Below are 16,625 nucleotides of genomic sequence, written 5' to 3' on the forward strand. Positions count from 1 at the left end.
TGCATTGAGGGGGGTATTTGTATGGCTGCTCATGTGGTGACTGGATGGCTGGTCTTAAAGGGCATATCCTTGAAAACCAAAATCTGAAATGAAATAATTTCAGGTACCTCATGCCGTTTAATATGGTAACTATCAACCCATCATCAGGCACACTATAAAATATAGTGAGTTTTGACCCTGTAGTACATAAATCATGGCCGCTGCTATGACCGGATAGCTGATCTTAAAGAGAGTAAGCGAAAACAATAATCTGGAGATGAACACAAACCAAATGTAAAGTCATGTGCCCTGTTATCTAATTTGGGCCACTTATAAGTAGACTTGAAATGAGTTTGAAAAAAACATCACTACCTTTTCCATCTCGTATCTTTGCATCCTTGTCTCGAATATCATTGTCTCTAGTGTTTATCGGCCATTGCAATATCTGCCACTAGGGCTTGTGTTCATCACCATCAGATTTCCTAGCAGGCTTTGGGACAGCCACCGGCTCATTTAAGTGGTCAGCGATAGGTCTCTGAGAGACTGAAGGGGATGGTGGCTTAGAGAGTAACTCCCACTAATGTAATCATTTGGCATATGTAAAGTCGAAGGTGTATCTTTTCCCATGTCTCATAGTCATGAAATTATACTTTTCGAAACTTTTTTTCACCATGACTTTGGCCTCCCTTCTTGCGATTTTGTTCATGTCATTTTTGGTTTCTTGAAAATTGAGCTGGTATTTTTGAATCCAAACTCTATACTTGACATCTCAACTAAAGCATAATTAGATCAAAGAATGATTGTTGCCACTCATAGAATATAATGACGTCATCCATTATAGACTATGAGAACTCCCACATCTAGGCAAGGGTACTAAGAAAGTTAGTAGAATTAAATGGAGTAATTAACTAGGTAAAAAAACTTTTGTGCTAGAAGCTTATGATTGGTTGAAAACAAAATGTATGGGTAGAAAGTTGTTACATTATGCGATAATTTTTTTTATCCTAGAGGTTGTTACATTTTGGAATGGTGGGAGTTTTACACAACTAGTGAACGTAGTGCATTAAGATCACGCGCATTACTAAGCCGACAAACTAGATGCACGCAAAGAAAAATTCATGACATGTGATGTACATAAAGAGAACCACAATAATTTTGTCGGAAACGACACTGAAAAGGACTGAATGGAACATTTACCGAACAAACTTTATTAGACATCACTTTGTCGAATAAGCATGCATAGCATGAGCGGATAAGAACAACAAGTATGGGACAAATAATTACTGATGTCATATAAAAGAAATTATGATAATAATTTCATCATCAGTGACATCCATGGAATTGGCAAGTTCACCGAACACACTCCCATTAGAAGTATGTTTGTCGAATGAATTAGCAAGTGTAAGTTAGGCCCAACAAATAACATGCAATAGTAATTCATCCCTGTGTAGCACTCCCACCGTTCCTATATAGTTTTTGCTGTTGATCAGTACCATTGCAACTTATAATTAAGTAATTAAATAAATAGATTATAATGAGCAGAAGTTTCATACATGTATTTACTATGTAACATACTCTCATAAGACGATATACTTTTGATTAAGAATCTCATACATATTTGGAGTTAAGAAATTCAAATGATCAGATTAAACATGGATTGTGCTTGATCACAAGTATAAAGGAACGGAGGGAGCATTTTACAACCAAATAGAACACGATTTTTATTATCATATATATGACCGCAAATTCACTTTTGAAAAAGCAAACTGCTTAGGTATGGTACCTTAAGAAATATCAATTGTTGCATCCACTAAGTCAGATATATATTAATTTGAATTTTATGGATTGTTTTGTAGCTTTATACATGAAAATGGATCGTTGCCACAACTTAACTTTCTCAATATGTTAAAAGCTCATGGTCAACTATAGAAAAATGAATGACATAAAATACTCTATCCGTTTTATATTTTAAGACATTCTGAGTTTGCGTAGATTGACCCATGCATCAATGTGTGTGTGTCTATATATATATATATATATATATATATATATATATATATATATATATATATGTTTTGTATATGTCTCGAGATTCATTATCATACATATGTATCTAAGCAATACCATAAAGTCTTATAATGTGGATGGAGGGAATATGTAACATGTCTAAATACTTCCGCCCATATGATAACGAAGCATATAACATGTGTAACTTAGAACTAGCAACCTGCGGTTTCTTTTTATCTATTGGACGTTACAACAGCTGTTATTTTCCTTTGCACCATTTATGCTTCTGAAAACAACGTATTGAAGCAGCAAGAATAGTCTTTTCATTCATCACATGTAAAGATACCTCCCAATGATTTTGAATTGGAATGATCTCGGTACATGCATCCTATAATTGAAACAGACAATAGTAGGCTGGGCCTTGGCACTGCATAGACGTTGTACACAACTGATGAAAGTGAATGTTAAAGCGATCAGAGTATGACAGAAAAAAAAGGAGAGTGCTGAATGCATGGAAAATGGAAACTTTGTTTGTCTGAGCAATGAGAATTGAAACACAGTGACAATTACCTATATCGCATGGGGTTTCTGACAATAGTGGCTGACGTTATGGTCTCAATTACTACTCCCTGCGTTTCATATTATAAGATTTTTTGGGTTTGCCTAGATTCATCCATGCATCAATGGTTATGTTTTATATATGTATCAAGATTCATTAACATACATATGAATCTACGCAAGCTCAGAAAGTCTTCTACTATAAAACGGAAGGAATACTGATGTACTATGTGTTTGTAAATCTCCTTTGAAAATACATCTTCTGCATGTAACACAGCTATATGAATGATGGGCTGATCCTTCTTCAATATTGCCTGGCACATTACATATATATATAAACTGGACATAGTCAGAATTCTATGTTAGGCTCACCACCTATATAATAATATTTGAAAACCAGGAATCTTTATTGAGGGATCGTTCGTCCCGAAATATCTTAAATAAATCAGTGCCAAACTAAATATGCTGAAGCCATGCACGTCCGATGGAAAAAGACATGAAATCTGAGGTATCCTAGAGAACTTCATGTCTGCATACATATCAAATAAAAAAAAAGCTAGCCATGCGTGTAAGCTAGAACAAGCGACACATATAGTTCTATTAGTTCTATATATTGTCTATTAAACCAGCTGTGCTGACTAAGCTCTTTACAACAAAAGCTTTAAGGACTACTAACATACTACTGCAGTAAGACTGTTTGTTATTGTTGATATATATAATGGGATGCCTGTGATTTCTGATTCATTAACATACATATGAATCTACGCAAGCGCTGAAAGTCTTCTAATATGAAACAAAGGGAATACTGATGTATTATGTGTTTGTAAATCTCCTTTGAAAATACATCTTCTGCAAGTAACACAGCTATATGAATGATGCGCAGATCCTACTTCAATAAATACCTCACCTCCAGGTGCTTATATTGTCTGGCACGTTACATATATTTATAAACTGGACATCTTCAGAATTTTATGTTAGGCTCACCGCCTATATAATAATATTCGAAAACCAGGAATCTTTATTAAGGGATCGTTCATCCCGAAATATCTTAAATATATCAGTGCCAAATTAAATATGCTGAAATCATGCACGTCCCATGGAAAAATGACATGAAATCTGAAATATCCTAAAGAACTGCATGTCTGCATACATATCAAATAAAAAAAGCTAGCCATGCGTGTAAGCTAGAACAAGCCACACATATAGTTTTATTAGTTCTATATATTGTATATTAAACCAGCTGTGCTGACTTAGCTCTTTACAGCATAAACTTTAAGGAGTACTAACATACTACTGCAGAGACTGTTTGTTATTGTTGATATAATGGGATGCCTGTGATTTCTCATTACACAACTACCAGCGACTGGCTTGTCAGGAACACAGCATTTATAGGACCTTGTACACAACTATAGTGAAGGTTAAAGCAATCAGAATATATGTGGCAGGAAACAAGTCAGTGCTGAATGCTAGGAAATTGGAAGCTTTGTTCCTAAGAACCACAACAATACCGAAGTGATCCCCACACAGCTCAATGCTGCATATTTGTGGAACAGTGGTATGAACTTTTACCTGACAAAAGTGGAACACGGCTTGTAACCTTAGTTACTACAGATATATTACTGTGCTTGATATAAACATTGTATCAAAATATATTTAGTCCAAATCACTACGCTAGAAAGCATTTTCGTAGGTGGCCTAAACAATATGTCGCAGGCGGTTGACAATTTGGCCGCCTACGAAAATGCTTTTCACCCATCGCAGCAAACGTTTTCGCAGGCGGCGTGTGTTATTGAAGGAAGCTAACATGCAAGTTTATTATTGCAAATGAAGCGTAACGATAGCTGCCTGGTAAAACTTATTCTTATATGGAGTGTATGATGCTGAGCTCCTGCAATGAGATCCCAAACTATATCTTCAACCCTCCGAAGAGCGAAATCCTATGATGCACGCGGGAGCCAAAAATTTTATCAGTCTTCACTCTCTAATCCTAGCTCTGCCAGGCTACCAGAATCTCCTCTTGCGCCCTCGCCGCCGCCATCCCCTTACTGCAGTTGCTAGCAGCTGAACAACCATGCGTCACGTTCTGTCGCTGTTCACCCACCGTCAATTCCCCTCCTCACTGTCGTCGCCCTGCGGATGCTCCACCTTGCATGCCGACCCCGACGCTGATGGCCATGCCACCGCCGGTATCTCCTCAAGTCAAGGCCATATTGGACATGCACAAATGTTACGCACTAATGCATCATGATTGATGCAATATGTCTTCTTTGTTGGCATCATTCTTGGCTTTTTCGCTAAGCCATGCTTTACCAATGAAGGGTCAGGGTTTTCCTCATGCAGTGTACTTATAGGAAATCCATACATTGGAGTAGATATGTATTATCAGAGAAGGGTCAGGGTTTTCATCACATAGGTGACATTAAACAGCTTGTTATAACTATCTTTCCAAAAAATATTAATATCTATTTTAAATCTCCTGTTATTATTCCAATTAAGATGATAATACATAAGAACTAACTGACATGAAAAACATATTTACATGGGCATATATATAATGGTATATACACAAATAAGAAATAATTAATTCGGCAAAATTGTATTTCTAGGCGTGTATTATCTCAAACGGCATACGACATGAGCCACCTGGAATGATACCAGAGCTGCATGTGAAAAAGCTCTTTGCAGGTGGCTCGGTCTGGACGTCACCTGCGAAAACGCTCTTTGTAAGTGGCTTTTGCGGTGCACCGCATGTAAAGAGTTTTCGTAGGCGGCTTCCACACAACATGTGAAGATGCTTGATCTTCACGAACGATCTATTGTATTCGGCTAGGGTGCTCACCTGCAAACATATGTTTTCACCGTGTGTAAAGACTGTTTCCGGAGTAGTGTATAACATAGACGTATTGATTGAATGATGATGGGAAGTTGAATTAAATAAATGAAAGAAACAACAGACACATACACATTTTTCAACTAGCTGTATCCTGAGAATATTATTTATGTATCACCTGCGTTTTAACTGCCCCATGAAGAAAAGCACAAACAAATGATGCATAGTTAACATTGATTCAGCAACAAAGACTACAACTACATATGCATTATCCTGAACCATAAAGATTATTTAGGTATGCGGCATCCTTATTGTTGAGTTATGATGCAAATCACTAATATGAGAGGCTGACTTCGACGAAGCGAAGCGAAGGCCCGTCGCCAGGAGGCTTGGTACGGACCCTATGGATTTTAGGGTTTCGCCTTATATATACCTCTTGTTTGCCACCGTGCGGCGTTGTATCCTCATCTTGAAATAGTGAAGATATTTTGCTAGCTGGCGCCCGTGGTTTTTTCTCTCCTACTTTGGGATGGTTTTCTACATTAAATCTCGTGTCTTCTGTGATTGATCTACTGTGTTCATCGTTTATTTGCCTATCGTTTTCTAACCAGTGGTATCAGAGCCTGTTAGGGTTCCACGATGGGATCGATGAAGTATGATCTACCGCCGCTAGACTACAAGTCGAGATTCTCGTTGTGGCAAGTCAAGATGCGGGCTAGTCTAGCGCAATCTTTGGATCTTGATGAGGTGCTGGAAAGCTTTGGCATGAGGAAGGTAGATTGGACTACCGAGGAGAAGCGGCGAGATCATAAGGCTCTATCGCTAATTCAAGATATCTTGCAAAAAGCGTTGCAGGAGAAAACTGCTGCAGAACTTCGGTTGAAATTGGAATCGACCTGCATGTCCAAGGATCTAACCAGTAAGATGCATATGAAGATGAAGTTGTTCTCGCACAAGATGCAGGAGGGTGGTTCAGTGTTGAATCACATATCGATCTTCAAGGAGATCGTTTCTGACTTAGGTCTCTTACTGTTATGCTCTTTGCCCGGTTCATATGCAAATTTTCGTGACACCATATTATTAAGCCGTGATGAACTAACCCTTTCGGAAGTTTATGAGGCACTCCAGAACAAGGAGAAGATGAGAAGTATGGTTCAATCTGATGCATCGTCTTCTAAGGGCGAAGCATTGCAGGTCAGGGGCAAATCTAAGCAGAAAACCCACAGTGACAACAACGATCATGATAAGAGCCAGAACGGTAGAGGTCGTTCGAAGTCAAGAGGTAAAAAGTTTTGCAAGTACTGTAAGAAGAAAAATCACTTCATTGAAGAATGTTGGAAGTTATAGAATAAGGAGAAAAGAAAATCAGATGGTAAGGGCTCTGTTGTATCCGGTGCTGAAAACTCCGATTCAGGAGACTGTCTAGTCATTTTTACTGGTTGTGTTGTTGGTTATGATGAATGGATACTTGATACTGCATGTTTGTTTCATATCTACATTAACAGAGATTGGTCTAGTTCTTACAAGTCTGTGCAGAATGAAGACGTCGTGCGTATGGGAGATGATAACCTGCGTGACATCGTGGGCATTGGTTCCGTTCAGATCAAGACACATGATGGCTTGATACGCACACTAAAAGATGTGAGACACATACCTGGGATGGCTAGAAATCTCATCTCCCTCAGCACACTTGACGCAGAAGGATATGAGTTGTAAAGGTATCAAAAGGTTCACTTGTTTATATGATTGGTGATCTAAATTCTGCAAACTTATATGCACTTAGAGGAAGTACATTACATGGTTGTGCTACCGCTGCTACTGCTACTACTAATGATTAACCTAGTATGACTAACATGTGGCATATGCGTCTTGGACACATGAGTAAACTTTGTATGGCAGAATTGATGAAGAGGAACCTACTTGAGGGTTGTACTCAAGGTAGCATGAAGTTCTATGAGCACTGCATTTTTGGTAAGCATAAGAGGGTAAAATTCGATACCTCAGTTCATGACACCAAATGTATACTTGATTATATACAAGCTGATCTATAGGGGCCTTCTTGTAAGGTCTCTTATAGGGGTGCTCGTTACATGCGTACCATTATTGATGATTACTCTAAAAGAGTGGCCATACTTTCTAAAATATAAATATGATACTTTGGGACGGTTTTCCACATTAAATCTCGTGTCTTCTGTGATTGATCTACTGTGTTCATCGTTTATTTGCCTATCGTTTTCTAACCAGTGGTATCAGAGCCTATTAGGGTTCCACGATGGTATCAGAGCCTGTTAGGGTTTGTTTTATGCTACAAGAAGGAATTTGTCTCAAGGTGGAGTTTGCTGATTTATGATCCAAATCCCTAGTATGAGAGGCCGACTTTGACGGAGCGAAAGGGAGGCCCGTCGCCGGGAGGCTTGGTACGGAACCTATGGATTTTAGGGTTTCGCCTTATATATACCTCTTGTAAGCCACCTCCGGCGTTGTAACCTGATCTCGAAATAGTGAAGATATTTTGCTGGCTGGCGCCCGTGGTTTTTCTCTCCTACTTTAGGAGGGTTTTCCACGTTAAATCTCGTGTCTTCTGTGATTGATCTACTGTGTTCATCGTTTATTTTCTTGTCGTTTTCTAACACTTATTTGCATGCATGTGCCTGCAGTGAGGATTAATTCACAACCAGTAATTTCCTACCTTGTTTTGATATCCAAGTTAATCTAGTCAAAAAAAGTCAATTATATGTAATAAAAATATAATTGATTCTTCCAGATCAATATGGCAGGATAACTGCCAAGGTCAGTTAGAAATTGTTGACTACGGCTACACAAAGGCACTTCTTCTATTCTTGTGGCATTAACCTTGATGGCCTATATCAGATTCAATGGTTATATCTGTGACAACATTAAGCAAATGGCTGACCTAGCTACTCTCATTGTTATCTGCTATACTTTGTTTTGGTGTATGTCACCAGCAGTGGTGTGATTTACACGACAATCATTCTTCCAGTGCCTTTACCTTAACAACATTGGAAAGTTCTTAAACAAAACAGCCAGCTTTAATTTTCCATGGCCAAGGGTGTCAAGGGCCTCCTATGAAAACATATTACCCAACACAGTCATCTATGTAAATACAATGATTTATACCGGCGCACGTTGTCAGGACCCAGCAGGAGACCCTCCATATATGTTGTGGTATTCCAGGTTTACACTAGCACACATAGTCACAAAGATAATAACATAGCCAACTTGTCATGAAACCATATGGCTGAACTTACATTTGTAAGACAATAGAAACAAAAATGACAAATTGGAAAGTACAAATGCATGAAAGCTCACACGCCACAGGCAGTCGGAGCAGACGGCCATGGAACATTTCTGGAAAACAACTTCTATATATGCAAACAACAAACATCCATCCTCTGGAATTGCCGAATTGGATGAATTCCAATGTTATTACATGGAGTATGCAACTAGGCAACGCATTTGCGAGAAGTGGGTGTGCACAGCTGACAAAGGAATGCTGCATGTGACAACTCAACCAACCAATCCAAATAGATTCTCGCTCCATCCAGGATGACACAGTAGCAAAGTCCCCATATATGCATGGTGCTAACACAAAAAACTAATATGAAAACTAGGTTGGAAAGTAGAGCATCCTCATATATCCATTTGTCAACATAGGAGATGCTCGGTTTGTGCAGAGGTTTTATAGGCCGTGGTGCCAAGGCCACGATATTGCACTCATCATGCTAAGTGGTTGAAGGATAGTTACGGAACTCCACAAAATCTTAGAACATGAAGAGTATGGTATGGGCTGGTCTGTTGTGCCTTTTTGAGCTTTGTGTTGTGTCAATTTGTCCAATGGCCAGTTCGTCTATTTTTAGAGACTGTCATTTACTAATTTCTATATATAGCTGCACAACTTGAAAACTATAAAACTTTGCAGGCGGTTTTAGGACTTACGGAGGATCGCTCATGAATTTTCTATTTGTACTGGACAACAACACATGGGAAAAATCCTGAAGTCCTCAGCTTGAAGTTTACTCTAACTGGTAGCAGGTTTCTACTACTGTTGTACTGAGTCCTACATGGGTGAACAAGCAAATTTATAGCTACATAGGCACACACACACAATAGAAAATCTTGGATGCTACAAAGATGTTGATGGTTTGAGTACACAAAGATCAAATGACACACACACCATATACCAGCAAGAAACCAGAAAAATTGAGTTGGTCACTACCATTGATTATTTTATTATTTTCCATTTGCAATACTAGAAGGAAGTCTCCTTGTGCAAATGCAGGATACATGCCTTACAATCCAAATGTCCAAGAGATTTATTTCTTTAGACATTAGTATAATGAGATACGTAACGAAGGCCACCGCATTTCTCAAGGACTGGACTGATTGGATAAATTCTAAGGACAGGGTTTCTTCCCTGTGAACTTGCAATACCAATCAAGGCTTTCAGTGCGTGCTCCATCTGTGTTGGCTGCAAGTTTTCTCTCACTAGAATGGCCTGCGATTGAGTTCTCCCCTTTGTTCATATCCCTGCTGATTGCGTGGGTATTTGCACCATTAGCAGTAGGATTATGACCATTCATTCTACCAAGAACAAAATCTGCTCCTGGATTATTCCCTCTAGCTGCATTACCAACTACAATTCCTATGAAGAGGAATGCCATGCCAACTAGTACAACAAGATTTGCTCGTGCAGGGCTCATGATTTTGCTACACATATCAAAGAAACATTATATTAATCAAAAGTTTAGAAGGAACAGAGACAGACAGAAATTGTCTGTGGTAGAATCTCCAATACAAAGAAACTCACCTTGGTAGATGCTCTAAACGAAGTGTGGTATAAGTATTTGAACATCCCAATTGATATATTTATAGTTTCAAGCATATGAGTGACTCATTCTACTTTAAAATCCGTAATTATATTCCACTAATGTGACTGAGATGGGCTGTCCTAAGTCACATCTATGGTGGGAAGTGATCGACGATAATAGTAAAATATCGAGCCAACTTCAAATATTTTTACGGTAATTCCAAGAGTTTCCTTTCCTATTGTTTCACATCAGCAGTTAAAGTTTCCTTTATTCCATTTATTTATATTACTATTACAGTATTAGTTCCTAATGTCACAGAGATGGGCTGTCCTATGTCACATCTATGATGGTAAGTGATCCATGATAATAGTATAATATTGAGCCAACTTCAAAATTTTTTAGGTTAGTTTCAGAAGTTTCATTTACTATTGTTTCCCATCATCAGTTAAGGTTTCCTTTATTCCATGTGCTTATATTTGTTAGCTCCTATATACAATATTATATACATATTATATATATATATATATATATATATATTAACTCTGCTGCTGGTATTATTTACTTTAGGTGGGGATAATGTATCTCTCACCCAATATCTCTATTAATTCTTTTGTTAAAAATATTTAGTGGTTCGCTGCGAAAGAAGATTCTAAAGAATCCATTTAGGCCAACATGGTGAAAGTGCCAGAAGCATGGAGGTATGTAAATGGCAAAATAGGTTCCGTGGCATCAAAAGTTCCATGTTTTGCGTTAAACAATGGAAAGGTGCTATCGATGGTATAAAACAGAACTTGGAAACTTTTGGTAACGTGAAACCGATATTACCATTTTAAAATCTTATATATGAGCCAAAAAATTTCTCTTGAAAAGCTCAATTGTTTAATCGGTGATGCTTCCGGAATAAATTTCAATTGTTGTATTTACTATACTATATTTTCATCAAAATAGGTGAAGAATATAAATACATCTGCTTCCCCTACATGTCAAAATCTCATGTCAAAATACGGCGTCCATATGATAACGGAAACAAGACTATAACTAGTATATCTTAATTACATCTAACAACATATTATTTCTTTTCTGTACACCGGACACTACACCAGCTGTTGCGGTTTTCCTCTGCACCATATTTTTGTCTATTCAACCACGTATTTCTGTTGAAAGCAGACAATTGTAGGGTTGGCCAGCCAGAAGTATAATTAAACTAGACAATCCGTCAACCCATGCGTTGCACGGGTTATTATTATTGATATTGAAAATTTAATTATATGCTGACTGTATAGGGTTGTTTTCTAAATTATAGTAATTTAAATTAAGCACGAAAGCAGTTATAGCTATCTAACAATTTTAAATTAATTTTTATAGTTATAAAATAAATAAACGTCATATTTATTTAATCTTGGATTCTTAATTATTTAAATTTGAAAAAGGTGAATTATATTTTTAATGGTATATCTTATTAAGTCAGGAGGGAGATTAGTTATATACACAAATTTTTGACACAACTAAATTTCCTACGACAATGGATCTATATATTTTGGTGATAGAATATGCATGATGCAACTTTTATGGTATGTGCTAGCTATACCAACAGATTAGATGCGTAGACGAAATCCACGCTCTGTATATCCATGCCACATACCATTATCAATCCAGATATATATGTTGGACGGTGTTGTACCTATGTTAATCTAATCAGAAACCAAATAATTAAATTGAAAAAAGAAACAACGAATGAAGCTTTAATGTAGACCTGATAACTGTGAAGCTAGCGAGAGAATTTTGAGAGGGAGAGGCAAAACCGTTTTTACTATTTTTTTTCTTTGAGCCCACATGCTTTGATTTAGAGCTGAGAACTGAAAAGCTAGCATGAGAATTTCAAGAGCTAGAGGCAAAATTGTTTTTACCAGGTTTTTTTATCTTTTAGCCTATTAAAAATACTGATGAATGGGCCATAATATTGTAAAAAATACATTAAGGCCCACGCTATTTAACACAAATCGTACGGTTAATTAAGTTTATTTAATCCATCTAATCAATGGTCAGATCTCTCTGGTTAACGTGAGACATCCTATAAAGTGCCCAATTAGTATAGGTATAGATGTATACAAACATAAGGAAGAGTAGAGATTTAGAAAATCATATTACTAAATAACCTTGCAAAAAATATTGATTATCGTTACCAAAAAAAATGTAAAAACTAACCACTGTTTTTTTTTTTCATTTTGCCAGGTTGAGCTGGCTATTCCATCATTTGTGCAATATGTCTTGTCCAGACTGAATTAACAAATTATGGCAATGATCCTCGTAAGTATAACAACCAAAAAATTTAACAAACAAGCAGACGATGTTAGCATGTGAACGAAATTCAAATTAGATGGCACATATTTCTCTATTATGCATGAACTCTGACCAAAAATTCCATGCGCACAGCACAGCGAAATATTTTGCTGGCACTGTGTAGTCACAATAATCTTATTTACTTTTGCTACTATTTTGACATCAAGAGTATTACTTTTCCAAATTTAGACTATGCAACGTAGGAAATATTATTGTGTTTTAACAATGACAAGCTGAAATGATAAATATGAATGTACTCTACTATTACGAGGTCTGTTATGCTTCAGTCCGAATGCTAGGAAATCCTTGGGGTTTGTTGAATGAGCTAGAAAAAAATTATAATTAAACAGTTCATATGGGTTGCTATAAGTGCGCTACTAATTCATACAATTGGAATGGTTGAACTTACGATGTCGAATGGAAAACATCTTTGCTAAAATAAAAATGTTCCGAATTTCTTATCGCTGAAAGTACTGGTTGTGAAGACAAAATGTTTGGTATGAGAATGTCATGGGTTCATTTATCTTGAGAAACACAAGTGCTTAAAGGCCTGACGAACGACCGGTGCCTATGGACCGATGATCTAGAGGAACTTCTCTTAGGTGTATGGTCAATGGACCAATTTTGTTCAGAATGATAATCGTTTGGAAAGGCTATTATTAGGATACTCCCAGATCCACTATGGAAGTGTGAAAGCCATAACAAAAAGAAATGGAGTTGATCCTATATGTACATTCATATTCCTATCACTTCGGTATATAAAACTATCTCGTTCCACTCCCACAGGAGTGTTTTGAGTGCCAAAAAGTGTGCGTGATTTCCCACTTGGAAAATCACTGAATATATGAGATGAGCTTAGGATTTTGTGTAAGATATGCGTCATCGTGATATTTCTTAATCGCTATATTTTCATTGCAAGTGTTACCCATAATGACAGTGGAAGTGGGAGAAAGAAGTAGAGAATTTATTGTGGCAAGCCAGAATGAGAGGTTTGGATGATAAGCATAGGGTGGTCTGCGATAGTGGTTAGTCGAATCAAGATATAAAGTCTTAGTTGGTTTTAAAATGTTTAAATGTTTCTAATGTCACTGTTCATGCAATATAAACCTATACTGATGTATGCTAATTTCGAACAGTTAACTATTATCAGTTACTCCCTCCATCCCAAATTGATCATCATATAAGAGAAAAACAGACATCCCAAATTGATCATCATATAAGAGAAGAGAGTCTATTATGCATTAATTGTAGTGCAAAAAACTCTTCGGTTCTAACGTACATTAAATGCTTACATGCATCTACCCAATCAATTTTGATGTGATTTGCAAATTTTAATTTTGCATGCATATATGCAACTTGGGATTTGTGACTCTAGCTTTTTCAATACTAATTAAATAGATCATTTGTCTTTGTACCTAAGCCTTATATGATGATCAATTTAGGATGGAGAGAGTAATTTGTACTAACAAAATCACAAACTGAATGACCAAATCATCATGAGTACGAACAAAATGAATCACTAAATCATAAACTGGTGACAGTGTGCTGGAGATGAAGAAGTGTGGTGCTGGTGGTCGATTAAGAAGTGAAGAGAGCATGAGATGTGGGTGTGACATCTCGAAGACAGGACCCAGGGATGAGCCATTGAAGATAATGTTTGAGATGGAGAGAATGAGAGGTCCTGACATTAGTGCCAGTTATCCTAAACACAACACACATAGATAGTTCTCTCCACATATGGAGCCCTAGTGATGAGTGCCCCATCCTTATTAACCAGCAGTAATTATAAGAATTTTCTTGAACCATCAATAGCGATGTGGGACACCACTACTATTATACCGTCCGGTGCCTAAATTGTCCACCAGGGATTGAATGAGTGGGATATATACGTGCATAAATAGCCCCTCAATCATCGTTGTGTCCATGATCGTGGTTGACACCTTTAATACTAACTAAGGAACAATTGAGATAGCCAGTATTAAAGCTTGCCATTCCACTAAGTGATATGTTTGTAAAATGACTTGATGGTGCAGACTAAATATGGTAAATACCATACCGGTCTAGATACCAACAGCCATTTGACAAATATCTAAAATGTTCATGAACACATACTCATGCTAAGGTAATCCACAGGAAAATTGACTAGCCTTGCTTTATCATCGAAACATTGTCAACCAAAAAGTGATTAAGTGCATAAACATATATTTGGAAACTTATTACAACTACATTATTAAACTGGACAACCAACCGAAGTGCTTAGAGTTTCCATGGAAGCTGGTTCTACCTATCGAAACCGGCAACCAACTAGTGGTAGGCCACTAATGAGAACCATCTGGGAAATTTGTTTTACCGGGATATCACTCAACAATAACAAACTCATCACTTGCATCAAACTCTAAAACAGCACACACATAGAGAGCAAGCAATCACTACATCATGTAAATAATGTAGTGGCAAGACAGACCTAGAATATATGGAAGCTTATAACACGGTAGATTATACGTAGGCTCATTTTAGCATTGCGAAACATACTCATTATTTAGTTAATGATGGTTGTTCAGAACCAGTACTATTGATGTTCTATCACTACGCCAGAACGCCATACCTGTGACGGGATACCACTGACGGGCCAACAGCCCGGTCAGTGTCATCCATCACCTCTGACGGGTTGTAACCATATCTGTCACAGGTGTGGGATCCTACCTCGGTCTGGCAGCGGCCCGTCACTGGTGTTCGATACCACTGACGGGCCAACGTAAAAAGCCATCACTAGTGGATATATGTGTAGGATCGCAATAGAGTAAAACACCTACCAAGGGGGAGAATGATAGGTATAACAAAAACCCAAATCTTTTCGCGGAAATAAAAGATTACCTTTACAAAAGCCTTATCGAAGCCTCCGGTCGCACTGCGTTTATGCCACCGGTCAGACCGACATTATCTGGCCGGTTAAACCGCTCAATACCTCCGGTCAGACGGACGTTATGTCACCGGTCAGACCGCCAGCCTGCATGCGGTTGGACCGTCGGGATCCTAGAAAAACGCCGATCAACGACGCTTTAAGATGTACATGGAATCTCTCGACTTTTATTGATCAACTAGTGCTTACAAAGTGCATAGAGAGCATTCCAACCAAAAACTTTCAATCTAATATCGAAATAGAGTCAAAACCCTAATTTTCTCTAACAAATGGCACCAAAAAACTCACCGGGGGCATACCTCTCGGTACCTATTTATAACGTCGACGTGGCTATACAAAGCCCACGTATCTAGCACGAATTAGGACTCCCCATCTTGTGGGAAATCTATCCTTATCCGTAACCAACATATCTTTATCTCTAATACAACAAATCTTCTCAAATCCGGACTCTATCCGAATTCAACTCCATATCCCATATGCACACAATATCTCCATCGTATGCCATGTGGAATCTTCACTAACAATGTGCATTGATCTTTAGCCTAAGTATCCCACATGATATCTGATCGCCGGACGTCCCTTATCTTCAAGTTGAATCCTGATCCATCACCGGTATACTCTCCCAAGGCATCAAGACAACTACACATGAATCAAACAAAGAAACGATATTCCGAGTCCAAGCTAACTCCAACTTGACTCGTTGTTAGCAAAACAACAATACCCATACGTATAGAAAGCAACTAGAAGTCGAATTCACGAAAAACAAATCCAAAACCGAAAAGAACACCGAAATCTGAAACTGTCTCGGGGCTGACCTACCCGTCTAACCGCCCACATACCTGCGGTCTGACCGTAGGTGTCCCAACAGTCTGACCACCCATATAGCTGTGGTCTGATTGCCCAGTCAATTATCCCAAAAACACTTAACTCGCAAACGACCAATTTGTTCATCACAAAAACATATAGCTCACTCCATGATCTTACAACATGTAAAGAACTCGAAGTCTCAATTGGATCTTGTGGGTGCCATATCATCTATATATCGGTACAGGTGTCATAAATATGTTTTCTTAATGAAAATTCATTGATATTTTTAGTGTTGGTTTCACAAATAATCAAATACTCCCTCCATCCCAAAGTAGAAGGGCATGGTCTGTCCTTC

The 16,625-nt window shown here is 37.8% G+C and overlaps 1 protein-coding gene across 1 annotated transcript; it reads right to left on the reverse strand.

Moving 5' to 3' along the window:
• Window positions 1-9,606: 9,606 nt before the first annotated feature.
• Window positions 9,607-16,414, reverse strand: LOC102701538. Its single transcript, XM_006653120.3, has 3 exons — window positions 16,303-16,414; window positions 10,203-10,215; window positions 9,607-10,102 (listed from the first exon to the last, which is right to left on the reverse strand). The coding sequence occupies exons 1-3, from the start codon at window positions 16,412-16,414 to the stop codon at window positions 9,790-9,792; spliced, it is 438 nt and encodes a 145-aa protein (XP_006653183.2). The 3' UTR covers window positions 9,607-9,789.
• Window positions 16,415-16,625: the final 211 nt, after the last annotated feature.

The sequence above is a fragment of the Oryza brachyantha genome, chromosome 4, assembly GCF_000231095.2.
Source record: "Oryza brachyantha chromosome 4, ObraRS2, whole genome shotgun sequence".
NCBI classification, from domain to species: Eukaryota; Viridiplantae; Streptophyta; class Magnoliopsida; order Poales; family Poaceae; genus Oryza; species Oryza brachyantha.

Excerpts from the sequence above, each read along its gene's own strand:
- LOC102701538 (XM_006653120.3), bottom strand. The coding sequence starts at position 16,414 with ATGAACAAATTGGTCGTTTGCGAGTTAAGTGTTTTTGGGATAATTGAC.